Raw genomic sequence first — 16,849 nt, 5'->3', positions numbered from 1 at the left:
ATTACAGTTAGAAACTTTAATAGAGTTATTGGCGTTTTATGTGAGACATTAATTCAAAGAGTGTAATTAAGAGGAAGGAGAAACCTTTTGGCGAAATTAAAATCTTATGGCTTTCATTGAACCATTGCAGCACTTCTGAATGCCAAACTAACAGGAGATTGTGACCTATGAACCCAAACTATTCATGACAGTCTAAACAGCCAGATTGTGATCTTTTCACAACAAAAAAATCAATTAATGCCATTTTCATATGTAGAACTACATCATATCCGATCTGCAGTCACAAGCGGCCATGTTGCATTTCAAAATTTTATGCCATAATTTTGCAACAGAAGAAGGCAGATGCGGTAAATCCAGATTTAAACAAAGGCTGAAGCTAACTTCCTTAGATTTTTTTATGATTCAAAATACATTCTTTAATGTTTTAAGCCTGAGTGATTAATGGTGCGTTTAGCAACATTGACTCTATAAATGTGGACCCCTTCCCGCAGGTATTACTTCAACCTGTGTCAGGGAATCTATGGTGGGCTGACCAGCTGTCCAACGGGGGCGACGGTGTGTCGACACTCCAAATCCGGACAGACTCAGACCCTGGGTTGGGCTTACACCCAGAAAATGAGCTACACTGGTAGGAAATGCACAGATTATAACAGGAAATATTTTCCCCCAACAGAAACATTTTAAAAGTAGTTTTCGAACCACAGGTTCTGCTGTTTTCTAAAGTTTTGCCTTCCAGTCTTTTTGTAAATTTCAAGCCTCTTCATCAGGTTTGCGTCCCTCCACAGGTGGAAAGATAAACGTGAACTATTCAGACGGAGACGATGTGTGCGGTAACAGTTTGAAGGCCAAAACGGTGATCCAGCTGAGCTGCGGCTCCACTGTGGGTCACCCGTCACTCCTCAGGTAAAACACAACAAACACAGATCTTACATGTTTCACCTGGAAAATTGTCGGACATGTCACACTAATTCATTATCTAAAGGAAAATATTTTTGTTTTGGGACAATAAGGGGCTGATTTGTTCAAATCAGTTATGCTATCTTCGCTTCCACATGTGATGCTGCAGGCAGTGATTTCCAGATCTGTAGAAATCTAGAAAATATTTCCTTCCTTCTTCATGACGTTCATCTCTTCCTCACACACAGAGTCATTGTCTTATTCTCTCCTTTTTTGTGTCATTCTGTTTCCTGCATTTTTCCTATCCTGACCTTTCTTCCTTTATTGGTTTCCTTATTGCTTTCTGTCTTTTTCCTTTCTCGCTTTTCTTTCTTTCTCTGTTTCTTTCTCTTTTTAGCTTTAAAATATTTCATGTCCTCCCTTTCTGGTTTCCTTTTCGTCTGTAAAATGTCTTCTTTTTTCCTTCTTTCCTTTCTTCTCCTTCCTTGACTCCTCTAATCCTTTGCATTAAAGTGTTTATGAACATTATAAAATAAACTCTTCTCTTTAGCTCAGGATTTATCTCATATTTCATTTTCAGGATGTTTATTAACTAAAACTGAATAATTTCCTCATAAAGTTTCACTTTCACCTGATATTTCCCGCCATGTCTGAGGTTTCGCCCTTATTCAGTGTAAATGTGAATGCGAGTCAGTGAAGTCCTCCATGATGGTTCCTGTTCTGTGCGTGGAACAGGGTCGACATGGCGACCTGTGAGTTCGTGATTGGCTGGGAGACTCGCCTGGCCTGCGCTGTGAAGCCGCAGGAGGTCCATATCGAGAACGGGATGATAAAGGTTCCCGACACCGGAACCAGTCTGAATCTGGGAGAACTCTACACCAGGTAACCCATACAGTGTCATATTAATGTTTATAATATTACAGGAACCAACCTGCTGTACAACAGAGACAAAAGTTTAACAATCCAAGTTTTCATTCAAGAACTTCTTCATCTTCACCAAACTAATTAGGATAACCTCAAAAATCTGCTCTGAATTGATAGTTTTATTGTAAAATCTGAAATTATCGTGATTAATTGATTACTGAAATCATTGTCAACCAATTGGTAATCAATTAATCGTTAAGTGGAGTATACAGACTTATAAAATGCCATTTACTGAAAGAATAATAGTCAGAGCGGTAATTAAGCCAAAGCTATAAACATTTCTAGTGGCACTGTTTTAACTTCATCTGGTTTAAATTTAGTTTTAAAAAAAATCTCTTATGAAGCATCTTTTCTATCAAATTATTAATTAGTGAATCCAAAAGTTAATCAACAGAGCTTCACACTGTTTGAATGAGTCAAGCAGAAAGCTTTTCACATGTTGATGATTGATGGCACCAATTGGTGCCATATAAATAAATTAAATTGAAGTATTTTTAGCATCAAATGTGCACTAAGGGAATACCGAAATGTTATTTTATGCAATTATATGTTTATTTTCTTATTTAGTAAAGAAATTCAATTGTTTATTGCATCTTTTTATGAATTTTTAATACTGTTTAAAAAAGAATTAGATGAAAAATCAGCGAAAAGTTCCAATTGTTTTTATCCGATTAATCAAATTCTAAAACAATCATTAGTTTCAGCGCAAAATTAAATGTGCAAACTATTTATTTCTGTGTCAGACCACATCAGGCATCTGGCGACATCCGTACCAACGGCGACCGTTACATCTACCACATCCAGCTGTCCGGCATCACCAACAACTCCCTGCCGAAGTGCCTTGGTGCAAACATCTGCCAGGTGCAACTGAACGCAGACTACAGGCGCAAGATTGGCTCCTCTGACAAGGCCAAGTATTACATTAACGGTAATTTATGTGGTTAACACCAAAACCTGCGATTGTTGTAGAAAAGCTGGTTCCTTTCTCCTTTTGTTCAAGTTTACTCCGATCAGCAGCAGACATGCTAATCCTGTTAGCATTGTGATTAGCTTCCTCAAAGCTCAGCATTGCAAAGTTGATCTAAAAATGTCAGGCCTAAGGTCTTTGCTTGGCGTCTCCAGGAGGAGACCTGGACGTTCTCGTTCCCTCGGACTCTAAGTGCCACAACGAGGAGAACAGAACCGTCTACTCCACCATCACGTTCTACTGCAGCCCGTCGGTCGGCGTCGGCATCCCAGAGTTCCTGCTGGAGACGGACGACTGCCAGTACCTGTTTGTGTGGCACACAGAAGCCGTGTGTGGGCTGATGTGAGTAAACGTCTCCTGACTTCACGCCTTGTTTTAGAGGTTTTACTCAAACGGAGGTCGATTCTCTGCAGAACCATCGATCGTCAGACGTCGGACGGCGACATCGATTCTTCCCGCCGCAGCCAGGCGATGGGAATAATGCTGACCCTCCTGCTGGTGGTTCTGGTCGTCTGTCTGCTGGGATATCTGCTGCACAAAAGAGAACGAAGGTAAGTCCTGTTCAGTCCATCTTAATCAAACTGCAGTTCGATTGTCTCTAGGAAGTCCAGTTTGTCTAAACGAAGTGAAAACAAAAATATAAACAGATAATCTGAGGGTTTAAAAGCCAACACTGCATCTTAAAAACAAAAAACTTTTATTGTTTTTAAATATTCACTGTTCTGTAGGTGTGAATGTGTAGTTGAGCTCATGAACTCTACAGACCTCAGTCTCTGTTCGGTTGAAGTGAACTCTGATGCAGTTCGAATGCTGATGGGAACGTCAAGCGAACAGGAGACTGCTAGAAAAGCAGGAAACGATCGACAACAGGGAATTCTGGGTAAATACTAGGGCTGGGAATCGGTTTCTTACTCACAATTTGATTCAGTTTGGATTTTTGAGGCCACGATTCCATCCTAAATTGATTTTGGAGTCAAAAAAATTCTGCCTTCGATTTTGAAAACGATTCTCATGATGTACTCCAGTCTGCCTTGCAAATGGAGCTAAAGTGTCACATTTATTAAATTGTACATATTAACCGATGCTTGGATGGAATTACTTCCTCAGTTATTTTTACAGTTTCTGCAGACGACCTCCTCCCTGGACGACCACGTTGTAATTCCCATTCTGAGGTTTTCAGTCATTTTGTCTTTGTGGTTGTTTAGCAAAGAATCATAAAAAATTTACATAATTCTTCACCATGTCAGCTAAATGTTTCGTATTCATGTTGCCTCTGGATACAAAAACCGCAGAGTGGAAGCTCTTGAAGTGCATTTCTGCATAAGACATGGCAACAAACCAATCAGACACAATCAGACCTTACAGAGCTGTGTGCTGGAGGTCAAAGCCTACCTCAGCAGATCTGTGTCAGCTCGGAGCATTTCTGATGTTTCCAAAGTGCTCAATCTTGCTCAGTGTCGTCTTCAGAGATTTTCATGCAGCGCCCCTACAGGCAAGGAGGGGAACGGTTTTTTCAATCAGTTTGCTTTGACTTGGTGTGAAAGCGAACTGTACCGAATGAAAATTAAACAAATGTAACAACTTCGGTTGCAATATTTGATTATGAGACTGACGGGTGTGAAATCAGCCTAAGAAAAAATCAGTTTTTGTTTCTTCTCTCTCATCAAACATTCAGGGAGCTCGTGATGCAGAAGGTCGCCGGCTGCTGCAAGAGAGGAAATCAAGTCTCGTATAAATATTCAAAGGTTCGTTCTTGCCGCCTTCAGAGAGCGCAGGATTTCTCAGTTTGCTGCTGCTAAATCCGCCCTTTGACCCCCAGGTCAACACGGATGAGGAAGGCGGTGAGGAGGAGATGGAGTGGCTGATGGAGGAGCTGGAAGCCCCTCTGTCTTCCTCCTCGCACCGCGGGAGGAGTAACCATAGCAACGGCCACATCAGGACCAAGCCGGTGAACACGGACGGGCTGCGCTCGTTCTCTCTGGACGAGCAGGACGACGACAGCGAGGACGAGGTGCTGAGCGTCCCGGGCGTCAGAGTGCTGAAACCGCCAGCGGCGTCCAGGACTCAGCGCAGCTCCGTCCTGCAGGTCAGAGGTCAAGCCGGTCGATCGGTCATTTTTTTAAACTCAAATTTTGTTTACAAAAACTCCATAATCCATTTTATTTATGTGTAAATAATAAAATGGATTATTTTATTATCCATTGTAGACAACAACACAGATACAGAGAAACAACGTTGAATTGATTTAAAATGTAGACATAAATTTATTTGCTAATTCTGCACCAGTACAGCTCAGTTAAATACACCAGTAGCTTTTTTTTTTTTTTTTTTTTTAATCTTTTTTTTTTTACCCCTCCAGGGGGTCTTTTGTGGCTCTAGTGTCCCTTATATGACAGCAGGCTGACAGGAAACGGGGAAGGAGAGGGGGGAAGACATGCGGCAAATATCGTCGGGTCCGGGAATCGAACCCGCGACGGCCGCGTCGAAGACTCAAGGCCTCCAAATACGGGTTGCGCCAACCACTACGCCACCACGGCACGCCCACCAGTAGCTTAATAAGCTACAACTTTAATTTGTTCCGTCAGAACAGCGACTGTAAAATTAATAATAAAGAAATGAACTGCAACAAAACGTCTTTCAAATGGTTCGAGAAAGTGAAATTAGGAATTCTAAATATAATGCTAAATAAATAAATAAATAAATAAAGAATTAGAATGAATAGATCTACCTATATGGATTGGACACATTGTCACCGATACCCAATCTAGATTTTTTTTAACATCGGAACTGATACAGATATTAATATCTAGACTCAAAACAAGAATTGCATCATTTTTTACAATAATTTCTGTGACAATTTATCAACCAGTGAAATTTGTTTTTGTTTATCCTTGCTTTACTTTTGATTTTTGCAAAATCAGTTTAGAATATTATGGTTTATCACAACAGTTTCTGGGATAATAAATCGTCTCCAAAGCCTCACAGTGTGCATTTTGTTTTTTTACTCCAGGAGGAGAGTGATGAAGACCTGGTGGGCTTGTTGGAGGAGTCGGACAGGGCGAGGAAGAGCAGCAAACCTCGCAGCCGGAAGCGTGAGGACGACGACAGCGACGAGGATCTCCTCAGGGTGTGATGTCACCGCCTGAACTCTTCTCTCAGTGAATGTCTCCAAGATGGCAGCAGCAAAACCAACAGATTGCGTTTTTTCTCTCCCCTCCGCTGCGCCTTTTCTCGGCCGATTCGGACTCGAACTGCCGGTGTTGATTTTAATTTATTGAGAGGTTTATTATTTAAAACTGTTCTTCAGGCCTTTAGCACCTGCGTCTCTCAACTAAACCCCGATTGCACACGTTCCTCGGTGAGAAAACCACAACTCTATTTTTATTTTTCAGTTTTAATAAGTTTGTGCCATTAATTTAGCACTTTGATGAAATCAGCACAACATTCGTTAGGTTTTCCTTAGGAACGTGTTGGAAGCTGGTGAAACGTTATTAAGGGACGAAGACACTGTTTACAGCTGCTAGCAGAGCAGGTTTTGTTCTTTCTTTCCCCTTAAAAAGAAAGTTTGATGCCTTCCTTGATGGTTTTGTCCAGCGAACAGGTTTTTTTGTAAATGGACGATCATGTTGTTTGTTTTTTGTTTCTCGACCTCTTTGGTGTGTCGCACACACGTTTATTTTATGATTATTTAACGGATTTTCTGTACGACAGCCTGAAGTGGGAATGGACAGTCGACTGAAGGGGAAACTGGAGAATGGAAGCCATATTTCAGTCACTAATCTAGACTTTTTTCCTGCTCTTTTATGTTATAGACTCAACTTTGGTTTGCAGGTCTTGCTGATGTTTCTGCTCCAAAATGTTTTAGATTTTTCAGTGTCAGAGTTCACAGTTGGCCAAAAACATGCAGGTTTAACTTGCATCAGTATTTGTTTGGTGTAAGAGATAAAACCAATCTGCAGTGTTCTTTACACGGTCTTTGGGCAACTTGTTTGCCAATGAATCAGTGCTCAGATGTTCTAGTTTTGAGTAATTCCAGGATTTAAAATGGTTCATATTTTCTTAAACATCCTCTTTTTTTTGTCCAATTTATGCTATTGAATTAAGAAAAGTAGCAACTCCCACAAAATGACAAAATTATAAACACAGGTCAAACAAGAGTTTTAATTTTTTTTGCAAATCTAACTAAATTTATTTCAATTTTGCTAAAAGAAAAATAATGAACATCTAAATCTGAACTGATGTTAATGCAAAAACTTTTACTTCATTTTGATGTCCTAAAAGTCAGTTTCCACCTCAAAAACACAAAACCTGAACAGGTACAGATACCGTTGTGTACTTGAAATAAGACTAAACTAACTTACACGTAACTTTTCAGAAAGATATGAGCTTAAATAAATTATTCTTCAATATTGATGAAAGTGCCATTTCCACTAGCAAATTATTTGACTTGTAACAACATTTTTCCCGTGTTATAAATCCGTATGCAGATATAATCTACCCATGGAACTATAACGTTTTCATCAATGTTAAGGAATTATTTACCTAAAACAAGCTCTTATATCTTCCTGAAAAGTTACTTGTAAGTTAGTTTTGTCTCATTTCAAATATTTGCACTAGAATTTAGACATAAATACTTGGTAAGATTTTGTGTTTTTGCAGTGTCCAACTTGGGATCAGAAACAGGAATTGAGTGTAGCAGTACAAATAAACCACGTCAGGGTTGATCTTGGTTTAGTACAGAAACAAAAACCTCATTTCAAACAGAAAACAAACTTTATTTAGGAGCCTTGTTACTTACTAAAAGTTTACTAATGTTAGACACAACCAGGCATAGCAAAGTGCTTGATTACATGACCATTTGGCTTGCCATACTCCCAACCTGCTCTCCTTTGTAACCATTGGTAACCAAAAGCTCTAAATGTTTCAAAATAAATAAAACAAACATCTGATGCGATCTTTGCATTGCTGTAGTGTGGAGAGCTTTAGATTGGCTTTTCATTTTTTCCCACCTCAGCCTTCCATAGGTTTTGCTCTTTCTGTCCTACTTTGAGGGATTTGGGACAATCACATGTACTGCTACACTCCTACAGAAAGAGTTTATCTTCTCCTCTAAAAAAATACAAAAATTCTTCTTGATCTTCAAAACACTTGAAAAAACCTGATAAATGAAAACAAAATTTATTGTTATTTCTATCATCTACCTAAATACAATCTACTTGAGACTTCATGTCACTTCCTGTAAAATACACTGGAACAAAATCTTAGAATGTGACAAAAAATCTATATTTTAAGTGCAAATTAGGAGAGAAATTTCTTTAGGATTAGACAAACTGGAGTATTCAAGCTTCTGTAGGTAACCATTACGTCAAGCTCTTTCTTTTTTAGAGTCCAACAGTGTTTTTATGGATGAGTTGACCAAAAACAAACCACAAACACTCGTTAGCGCTCCTGTTTTTATCACTTGGATCACAAATATCTCATTTAAAAATCAGATTTCGTCATGGGAGAGAGAGACAGTGTGTGGGTTTTCCTCAACATGATTTCAGATTATTTATCAAAGGATTCAAAGATGAAATTAAATGATTAAACTGTTGATTTGAAGTTTCATCAATGTAAAATAAAAATAAAACAGCCCCAGTTCAATCACTCGTTAATGAATTCTGGTTTGAACTGTTATTTTGGGAATTTTGTAACTTTTTCCCGTTTTCTGTTGCGTCCTTTTCTCCTCTGCATGGGACTGTTCTGTCGTAAACGTTCTCCTGAACTTTCTCATCCGTGAAACTCTTTCAGGTTGAAATCTGGAGTTAAGAGAAAGCTGTGACATAAACTGGAAAAATCCCATGGGATGATGATTTGGTACTTATGGGGTTCGTTATGTTTGAGTTGATCTGAATTATATTCTCTGTTTGCAGCTTTTTCCGTTTTCTTATTTAAAAACAAAAGATTGATGTGAAGAATAATGCATTATTTGAATAAATAAGAGATCTGCACTCTGTTGTTGAAGTTTCATCTCATCCTGATGACAGTTTTTATGAAATATTCCTTCGATTTTTTCTTTACATTATTGAATTTTTTATGGAGCTAAATTGGGGCCATAAATTTTGTGCAACAGAAAAAACAATTGAAACTGAAGAAGTTTTAAAACTGTAAAATGGATGTAAAACTGTTAAAAATGTTCAATGCTATTTTTGGAATCAAGTTGGGGTTTTTTTCAGGTTCTACGGAGCTAAATTGGGGCCATAAACTGTATTTTAGAAATTTGAAACTAGAAAGAAATGTTTGAAACTGAAAAAAAGATTGGAAACTGTTTTTCAGTTTCAAATCTTCAATTTAATTGTTTTTCAGCTTTAAAGTTATTTCAATTACAAAATAATGTTTCAGTTTCAAATCTTTTGTCTGTCAAAATAGTTTTTAAGTTTAAAATATTTTTATTCAGTTTACCGTTTCCATTTTCAAATCTGTTTTTCAGTTTCAAACTTGTTAATTTCAAAATAACTGTTTAATGTAAAATCTTTCTTTTTCTCTTACTAATCTGTGTTTTTTTTTCCTTCAGTTTCAAGGTTGTTTTTTTCTCCTTTTGAACAAACTGTATGGCCCCAATTTCGCTCCATAGAAACACTTTTCAGACTCGTCTGAGACGATGCGAGTTAGTCTGAATTAATTCAGACCTGAGCGGGTTGAAATGCGCAGTATTTAAACTTTAACTGGTTGCATCAAGCTGCTCCATCAGATGCAATTATGTTAACGGAGCTTTGAGAAATTCATGCAGGCTTTGCGCCAACTTCTAACTGTTCGTCTGACGTCTGTAAAAATCACAGCAAAGGTTTTTCATGCTCTGCTGCACAGCATGCAAAGAACAGACACATTTCAGTGGACCGTTGCTCCAGTTGGTCCCGTTAAAAACCCAACTGGGCCAAACTGGGCCCGCAGTTCGAATGGTCGGTGCGCAGCGGGAGGCCCGGCATACAGATCAGCTGCTTGGAGGCAAAACTCATGGCCACTTTTGACGACATCTTGGAGGAAGCGGGGAAGTTCGGGCGCTGCCAGAAGCGGGTCTTCGCCCTGCTGTGCCTGGTGTCCATGCCGTGGGCCGGCGTGTACGTGGGCATCGTGTTCCAGGGCTTCACGCCGGATCACTGGTGCCGGGACTCGGCGGCGGTGCAGCGGAGGGAGGCCTGCGGATGGAGCCGGGAGGAGAGTCGCAGGCTGACGGCGCCGCTGCTCAACATCACCGGGGTTCTGCAGCGCAGCAGCTGTTTGCGCTACGAAGTGGACTGGAATGTGACGGAAAGCAGCTGCGATCCACGGGAGACGGACCGGAGCGAAACCCCCACGGCCGGCTGCACCCAGGGCTGGGAGTACGACTATGAAGGGAGGAAGTCCTTCGTCACCGAGGTGAGGAAAGTTGAGTTTGAGTTGATAGAAAATAAAAAGTTTCTATTTTTATTGCATTTGGTGAAGGATAAACATTTCTGCCTGAGCAAAGTTTGCAGGAGAAAATTGGTTTTCACTGCAAAAACACAAAATCTGACCAAGCTGGTCTAGTTTCTAGTGTAAGTCTTTGTACACTTGAAATAAGGCAAAACTATGAAGACAGAGTAAATTTATTATTTAGAAAAAGATTCGGACATTTCTGAGTTTGAGAAGCTGAACATTTGACAAAAAAAAAAATAATAACTCAGCAATTTTGAGATCAATCCCAGACATTTTCGAAAAAACTACATAAAAATGTCTGAATTTGAAAAATAAAAAATTTGCACAAAAAAAATGAGATTTGAGATTATTCTCAGAATTATTAAAGAAAATGATGTGGAAATTTCTGAGTTTGAAAAGTCTCTTTTCCAGGAAAAAGCTCAGAAATTATGAAATTCATCTCAGAAATTGTGGAGGAAAAAAACTGGGAAATGTTTTGGTTTGAAAAGTAAAAAAATTTGATTTTTCAAACTCAGAAAAGTTCCTTGTTTTTTCCCCTTAACTTTTCTTTTTTCCAATGTTGTTTTTTTTGTTTTGTTTTTTTACCTTTGAAGCTCAGAAATTCTTTTTTCTTTTTCTTTAAAATTTCTGAAATCAATGCAATGTACTTCTGTGGTTTTCCAAAAGTTTGTAGCTTCAGTTATTTATTTTTATTTTATTTTATTAACCTTTATTTCACCAGGAAAATCCCACTGAGATAAAAAAAAAAAAATTGCAGGAGATTCTTGACCAAGACTGATATTTCTAACAGGTTAATATTCTGTTTAACGCAAATAAAATATAAATTATTTCATGTTTCACCCTGATTTTGTGTCTGCAGTTTGACCTAGTGTGTTCAGACGGCTGGCTGGTGGATCTGTACCAGGCCACGCTGAACGTTGGCTTCCTGATCGGCAGCATTGCCATCGGTTACCTGGCTGACAGGTTGCTTTGCTTTCTCTGCTCTGATTAAGTTTAAACAGCAGGACGATGTCGGAGTTTGGGATCATTTCCCAGTAAATGTTTGTGTCTCTGCAGGTTTGGGAGGAAAGTGAGCTTCCTCATGTCCAACGTGCTGAACGGGATCGCCGGCATCCTGGTGGCCGTGGCTCCCAATTACATTTCTTTACTGGTTTTCAGGACTCTGTACGGGTTCGGAGTGAAAGGAGGATGGGTGGCGGGATACGTACTCAGTGAGAATCTTTTTATTTAACATACAGATCATATTGCTTATCAGTTATCGTGATAAATTTCTTAGCATAATAAGATTTTGATTTATTATTGTCACAATAAATTCTAAGTAATGATGTTTAAAAACTGTTAAAACTGTCCAGGATTTGTTTGTGGTGCTTTGACTTCTGTGGTTTGCAGGTTACATAAAACATAAAACAGTTACATAAAAGCATATAAAGTAGCTCTTATCACTTTTAAGGAAATTTACTCCTTTTTTTTCTTTCCAATATACCATTGAACACATCGGCCAGCTGTACATCCATGAAACAAAACAAGCATCAGGAGATTTTTCAGTTCTAATAAAGTCATCATTGTTCTACATAAATAGAAATAAATTAATTCTGTGTAGTTAAAAAAATCCAGAACAAAATGTTTGTACATCAGTCACAGAGATTGTTGGGGTGGAGTTCAGACGGACGGTGGGAGTTATTTACCAGATGTTCTTCAGCGTTGGCATCCTCATCCTCCCTTTGCTCGCCTACTTCATCACGGACTGGCGCTGGCTGCAGGTCGTCATCACCGTCCCCTACATCCTCTTCCTGTCCTACTACTGGTGAGACGCCTGAATGCCTCACTGATGAGTAAACAGTGAACTTCTTTAGTGAACAAAGAAAAATGTCAGAATGTTTTTTGGCCCTAATCTTCTTCCATAGGCTGTTGATCACATGATGAGTGTGATTCACAAAAAAACCCCCAAAACTTTTGATACACCACAAAAAACCACCTCATCCTAGTGCAAAAACATTTTATTGGAAAATGAGTTTTTTCAAAATTGGCTTGCAAAAGCTCATAATTTAGACATACAGTATGAGGTGAAAAACTGGGATTTGTGGAAGATTCCTGATTTCCATCGTCGTCTTTACCTCTAAGGTTCATCCCTGAATCTCCAAGATGGCTGCTGTCTCAGAACAGGAAGTCCAAAGCTGTGAAGATCACCAAAGACATGGCGAAGGAAAACAGGAAGACTCTGTCCAAGATGATCGAGGTAGCACTCATCTCTCCTCCTCAGTCTGGACAGATAACCCGGCGTGTGAAACTCCTGAATGTTTGTGTTTTATAGACGCTGTCGGATGATAACGCTGATTCCTCCACCGCCTCCTTTATGGACCTGATCAGAACTCCAAAAATGAGAAAACACACAATTATTCTCAGCTTCAACTGGTGAGCTTTTCTCTTAAAACTCCATGCAAACACTGGTTTTCCCCCAGTTTTTGAAAAACAAAAGTTTTGGTCGTCTAGTTTCCAGTTCAAATATCTTAGTAAATTTGAAACAAGACAAAACTAACTTACATGTAACTTTTCAGGCAGATATAGGAGCTTGTTTTAAGTCAATAATTCATTGAAACTGACTCTAAATTATAACAATATGGTATGAGAGGGATAATCTGTGAAAAAACTGAGCTCCTGTGCCGTCTTGTAGCGCTAACTAGAAACAACCAATCAGAGCAAGGAGGCGGGTCTTAGCGCTGCCAATCATGGCTGATTCAGTTTCTCTTTGTCAGCAGAGCCTGTTGTGAATGGTAAGGCTAGATAGCATAGCCACTAATTATGGCAGATAAACAGTTTTCCTGTAAAGGTAAGTGTTTCTCCACCATTAGCACATTTAGCAACAAGTACATGAGGTTGATTGATGGCATTATGACCTTCCTCCTCGCTCTGATTGGTTGTTTTTGACCAGGAGTGTTGCATTTCTTCAGACCTCAGGTAAGAGGTGGAATAGACCGATCTTTTCACAGATTATCTGTTTTATAACAAAATACGTAAAAAAAAATAAAAAAACAAACAAAAACTTAACCCTTTCATTCCCAGGCTGAAGAGAATCTTTCTGGATTTAATTTTAGCCTGATTTTGACACAGTTTCAAAATTTTAGGGTACAATTTTCATGCTTCTATCGTTATGTTAATCCCAAAAATGCGTTTCTAAGGCTTCTGTGTCGGCGTGCCCCCAGGTTCACCAGTGCCGTCGTCTACCAGGGTTTGATCATGCGGTTGGGAATTCTGGGAGGAAACGTCTACATCGACTTCCTGATCTCCGGGCTGGTGGAGTTCCCTGCCGCCTTCCTCATCCTGTTCACCATCGAGCGAATCGGCCGACGCCTCCCATTCGCCACCGCCAACATCGTGGCCGGCGCCTCCTGCTTCATCACAGCCTTCATCCCTGACAGTGAGGCTCTCAGGAGAAACTAGGGAGCATTCACACCAGCCCTGTTTGGTCCGCTTTCATTTAACTCTAAACTGTCTGGTTCGTTTGGGGAGGTGTGAATGTGTAATTGGACTCTAAAGCGAACTCTAGTTCGCCTACAAACCTCGGTCTCGGTTCGGTTGATGTGGACTCTGGTGCGGTTTGAATGCATATGTGACCGCTCTAAAAGCAGGAAGCAAACTAAAACACAAGGCATTCTGGGTAAATACAACCAAAACAAACGTGTGTCTAGCTCTAGTGGGAGAAATGGTTCATGGTCTTTTACAAAGACAAAAGAGAAATCCTACATCCATTAAAATCTGTTGCCACTACATTTTGTTTTACATTCAGAAGTTTTCGTTTTGTTTCCTTCAGTGGTTCTTGATGCAGCGCCCCCACAGGCGAGGAGGTTAACTTTGACACATAGCTAACCGTAACTAGCTGAAAATGTAACAAATGTTTCAATTTTGATCCCCAATTGAACTGAGTGTATCAGACCATCAGCTGTGAAAGCTAAATGTATTACTCCAAGTTAACAGTTTATTTTTCTTCGACTCTCTCAGGTATGTTCTGGTTTAAGACTGTGGTGGCCTGCGTTGGTCGGCTGGGGATCACCATGACCTTTGAGATGGTCGTTTTCGTAAACACTGAACTCTACCCAACATTTGTCCGGTAAGACTCTTTCTTTGATTGTTCGTATATTTCGGTTAAGAAGCATTTTAAATCTCAGACTTGTCTTTCTAGGAACTTCGGCGTGTCGGTTTGTTCCACTCTGTGTGACGTTGGGGGCATTGTCGCTCCTTTCCTGCTCTACAGACTGGCTGTCATCTGGCTTGAGCTCCCACTCATCATTTTTGGTGTGCTCTTAGTTTTTTAAATAACCTACAGTGTCATTTAAGGTTCACATCAATGTAAACCTGCGACAGACTGGCGACCTGTCCAGGGTGACCCCGCCTCTCGCCCCGAACGTTAGCTGGAGAGGAACCAGCACCTCCTGACCCCACTGGGGGACAAGATATTATTTTAGTAAATATTTTAGTACACTTGAAATAAAACAAAACTTACTTACAAGTAACTTTTCAGCAAGAAAGAGGAGCTTGTTTTACGTTCTCATTTTAAGTAATAACTAAAACTTTTAGTTGTGACAAAAAATGAGAAGTTAGCATGATTATAAAAGCTGAGTTTCTAATTTGCTCTGCAGGATGTTTGGCCTTCGTGGCTGGTGGTTTAGTTCTCCTTCTTCCAGAAACCAGAGGTGTGCCGCTGCCTGACACCATCGACCATATCGAGTTTCCTGAGAGGTGAGCTGCTTGTTACAAAAAAGAGAATATTTTTAAATGCGCCTGTCCAGTTTCGTTCATGGATTAAAGAATCAAACTGAGGAAAAGAAACGGAGTCTAAAAATAAAACCAATATTTATGATTTCTAAGCATGCATTTTATCTACTAGCCAGCAGGGGGAGACATTAGTTTTTACTGAAAAAAAAAAAGATTGACAGGGGAAACTAAACCTCCACAATAATAAATTTTTTACAACGGAGTATTAGGGCTATGCTAAGAAATAGTGATAGAAATAAAAGTACATTTATAAAGACGTACATGAATAAAGTTGTAATATTATGAGAATAAACTTGTACGAAAATAAAGACATATAAGAATATCGCACAATACAATGACTTTATTCTCATATAAGTTAATTCTAATAATATTATCTTTTTTTTTATTGTCTTAGCATCTCTCTAATAATCTTTTTGTTGTCAGAGTTTTCAGAATATTTCATCTTTATTCTTGTAATATTATGACTTTATTCTCGTACGAGTTTATTTACGCGATTTTATGACTTCTCATAATTCTTGTTATTTTATTTATTTTTTCTTAGCCTGGCCCAATCTCTGTTGTCATTTTTTAACCATATGTAGCTAAATATTTAAAAGGTTGTGCTTATTGCCTGTCTTCCTGAAGCGAACTAAGGTAAAATTAAAATGTTCTATTGTATAAATTGACAAAGGTTTTTCCATGCATGATGTTTGTGTTCAGGGTGAAGGAAAAGATGATGCTGGAGAGCCAGCAGGTGGCCAACCTGCTGCCCAACAGCAACGTGTCGTCCTGCAAAGAACCAGCAGCTGTCTGATTTATTTATTTCTCTTCCTCAACTCTGTTTTTATTTGTTTGGATTCATTAAAACTCATATTGTTGCTGTACTGTTCACATATTCACAGAAGTTAGAGCTAAGATGAATCTGCGTTTATGTTTTCTGCTGTTTGGCTACAGTATTAAATTATTAAAGAGTTTTATTCTAAATACACTGGAGTGTTGAGTGTTTTTGTTCAGAGGTAAAAAGTTTTACTGATTTTTAATCTAACGTGATGTTTTATGGCCAGCAGAGGGCGATAATCATGCAGCTGAAACATCTGATAATCGGGGCTGAAAATGGAAGTTTTTACTTCATGATTTCATGTTCAAACTATACAGTCTATGAACTTTCATTAGTTCACAGTAACTCACCTTTATTCAGCTAAAGTTCATAATTTATTGTCTATATATTGTTTCTGTGGAGAAACGTTACATATATTTCTATGAAGAAGAAAAAAACAATGAGGAAGTTTAGCTGCTGTTGTGTTTCCATTTTAAAATTAAAAATGAAATAGAAAAAAGTATAAAAAGTAAATTACGTCTATCAATTATTCCTCGTAAATATGGTTTATGTTTTTAGAATAAGATTTAATAAGAGGGACATTATTTCTACTTTAGGATATAAACATCTTGAACGCAGCAGTTACATCATTCTGACTTATTTCCACATTATTGTCAATGTTTTATCTTTAAAACTGAATTTTGACATTTTTCTCAGCATTTCTACATTTTTCTTGAAAGTTTTGACTTTATTCTGTATTGAAGAAGAAACATGCTGAATTTGTTTTTTTTGATCCTCCTTCCTATATTTCATATAATGCTGGTTATGAAGATGTCCTTTTTCTAAATATGTAAATCATTGAATCCTAAACATTCCTGGATACCAATGATTATCTGTATTCCTTGAATCTGTGATTGTGTAATACTTCATTGAAAACAGAAAGCATGCTTGTTACAAATTATGCGTATTAAAGTTTGGATAACTCCTCTGTCATTCACTCATTAAAAAGTTTGAAGGTTTTTCCTCTTGTGCAGCTTTTAGATTTTTCTTTCACCAAACTT

General features: G+C 38.7%; 2 protein-coding genes across 2 annotated transcripts in view; both read left to right on the top strand.

Annotated features, from left to right (window-relative positions):
- igf2r (insulin-like growth factor 2 receptor) overlaps nucleotides 1–8,781 on the top strand; it is a 42,679-nt gene extending 33,898 nt beyond the window's left edge. The window contains exons 43-51 of the mRNA XM_028040054.1: nucleotides 492–628; nucleotides 786–903; nucleotides 1,633–1,779; nucleotides 2,565–2,749; nucleotides 2,944–3,130; nucleotides 3,202–3,339; nucleotides 4,464–4,533; nucleotides 4,608–4,874; nucleotides 5,799–8,781. Coding sequence (XP_027895855.1) covers nucleotides 492–628; nucleotides 786–903; nucleotides 1,633–1,779; nucleotides 2,565–2,749; nucleotides 2,944–3,130; nucleotides 3,202–3,339; nucleotides 4,464–4,533; nucleotides 4,608–4,874; nucleotides 5,799–5,921 — 1,372 coding nt within the window. The 3' untranslated portion in view covers nucleotides 5,922–8,781. The remainder of the gene's footprint in view (nucleotides 1–491; nucleotides 629–785; nucleotides 904–1,632; nucleotides 1,780–2,564; nucleotides 2,750–2,943; nucleotides 3,131–3,201; nucleotides 3,340–4,463; nucleotides 4,534–4,607; nucleotides 4,875–5,798) is intronic.
- Nucleotides 8,782–9,651: 870 nt separating this feature from the next.
- Nucleotides 9,652–15,959, top strand: LOC114158935 (solute carrier family 22 member 2-like). Its single transcript, XM_028040856.1, has 11 exons — nucleotides 9,652–10,183; nucleotides 11,082–11,185; nucleotides 11,279–11,433; nucleotides 11,858–12,026; nucleotides 12,344–12,458; nucleotides 12,534–12,634; nucleotides 13,423–13,637; nucleotides 14,219–14,327; nucleotides 14,400–14,512; nucleotides 14,857–14,956; nucleotides 15,692–15,959. The coding sequence occupies exons 1-11, from the start codon at nucleotides 9,782–9,784 to the stop codon at nucleotides 15,783–15,785; spliced, it is 1,677 nt and encodes a 558-aa protein (XP_027896657.1). The 5' UTR covers nucleotides 9,652–9,781; the 3' UTR covers nucleotides 15,786–15,959.
- The last annotated feature ends 890 nt before the right edge of the window (nucleotides 15,960–16,849 follow it).

This window comes from Xiphophorus couchianus, chromosome 15, assembly GCF_001444195.1.
Source record: "Xiphophorus couchianus chromosome 15, X_couchianus-1.0, whole genome shotgun sequence".
Lineage (NCBI taxonomy): Eukaryota > Metazoa > Chordata > Actinopteri > Cyprinodontiformes > Poeciliidae > Xiphophorus > Xiphophorus couchianus.
This window is presented reverse-complemented; position numbering and strand designations above follow the sequence as displayed.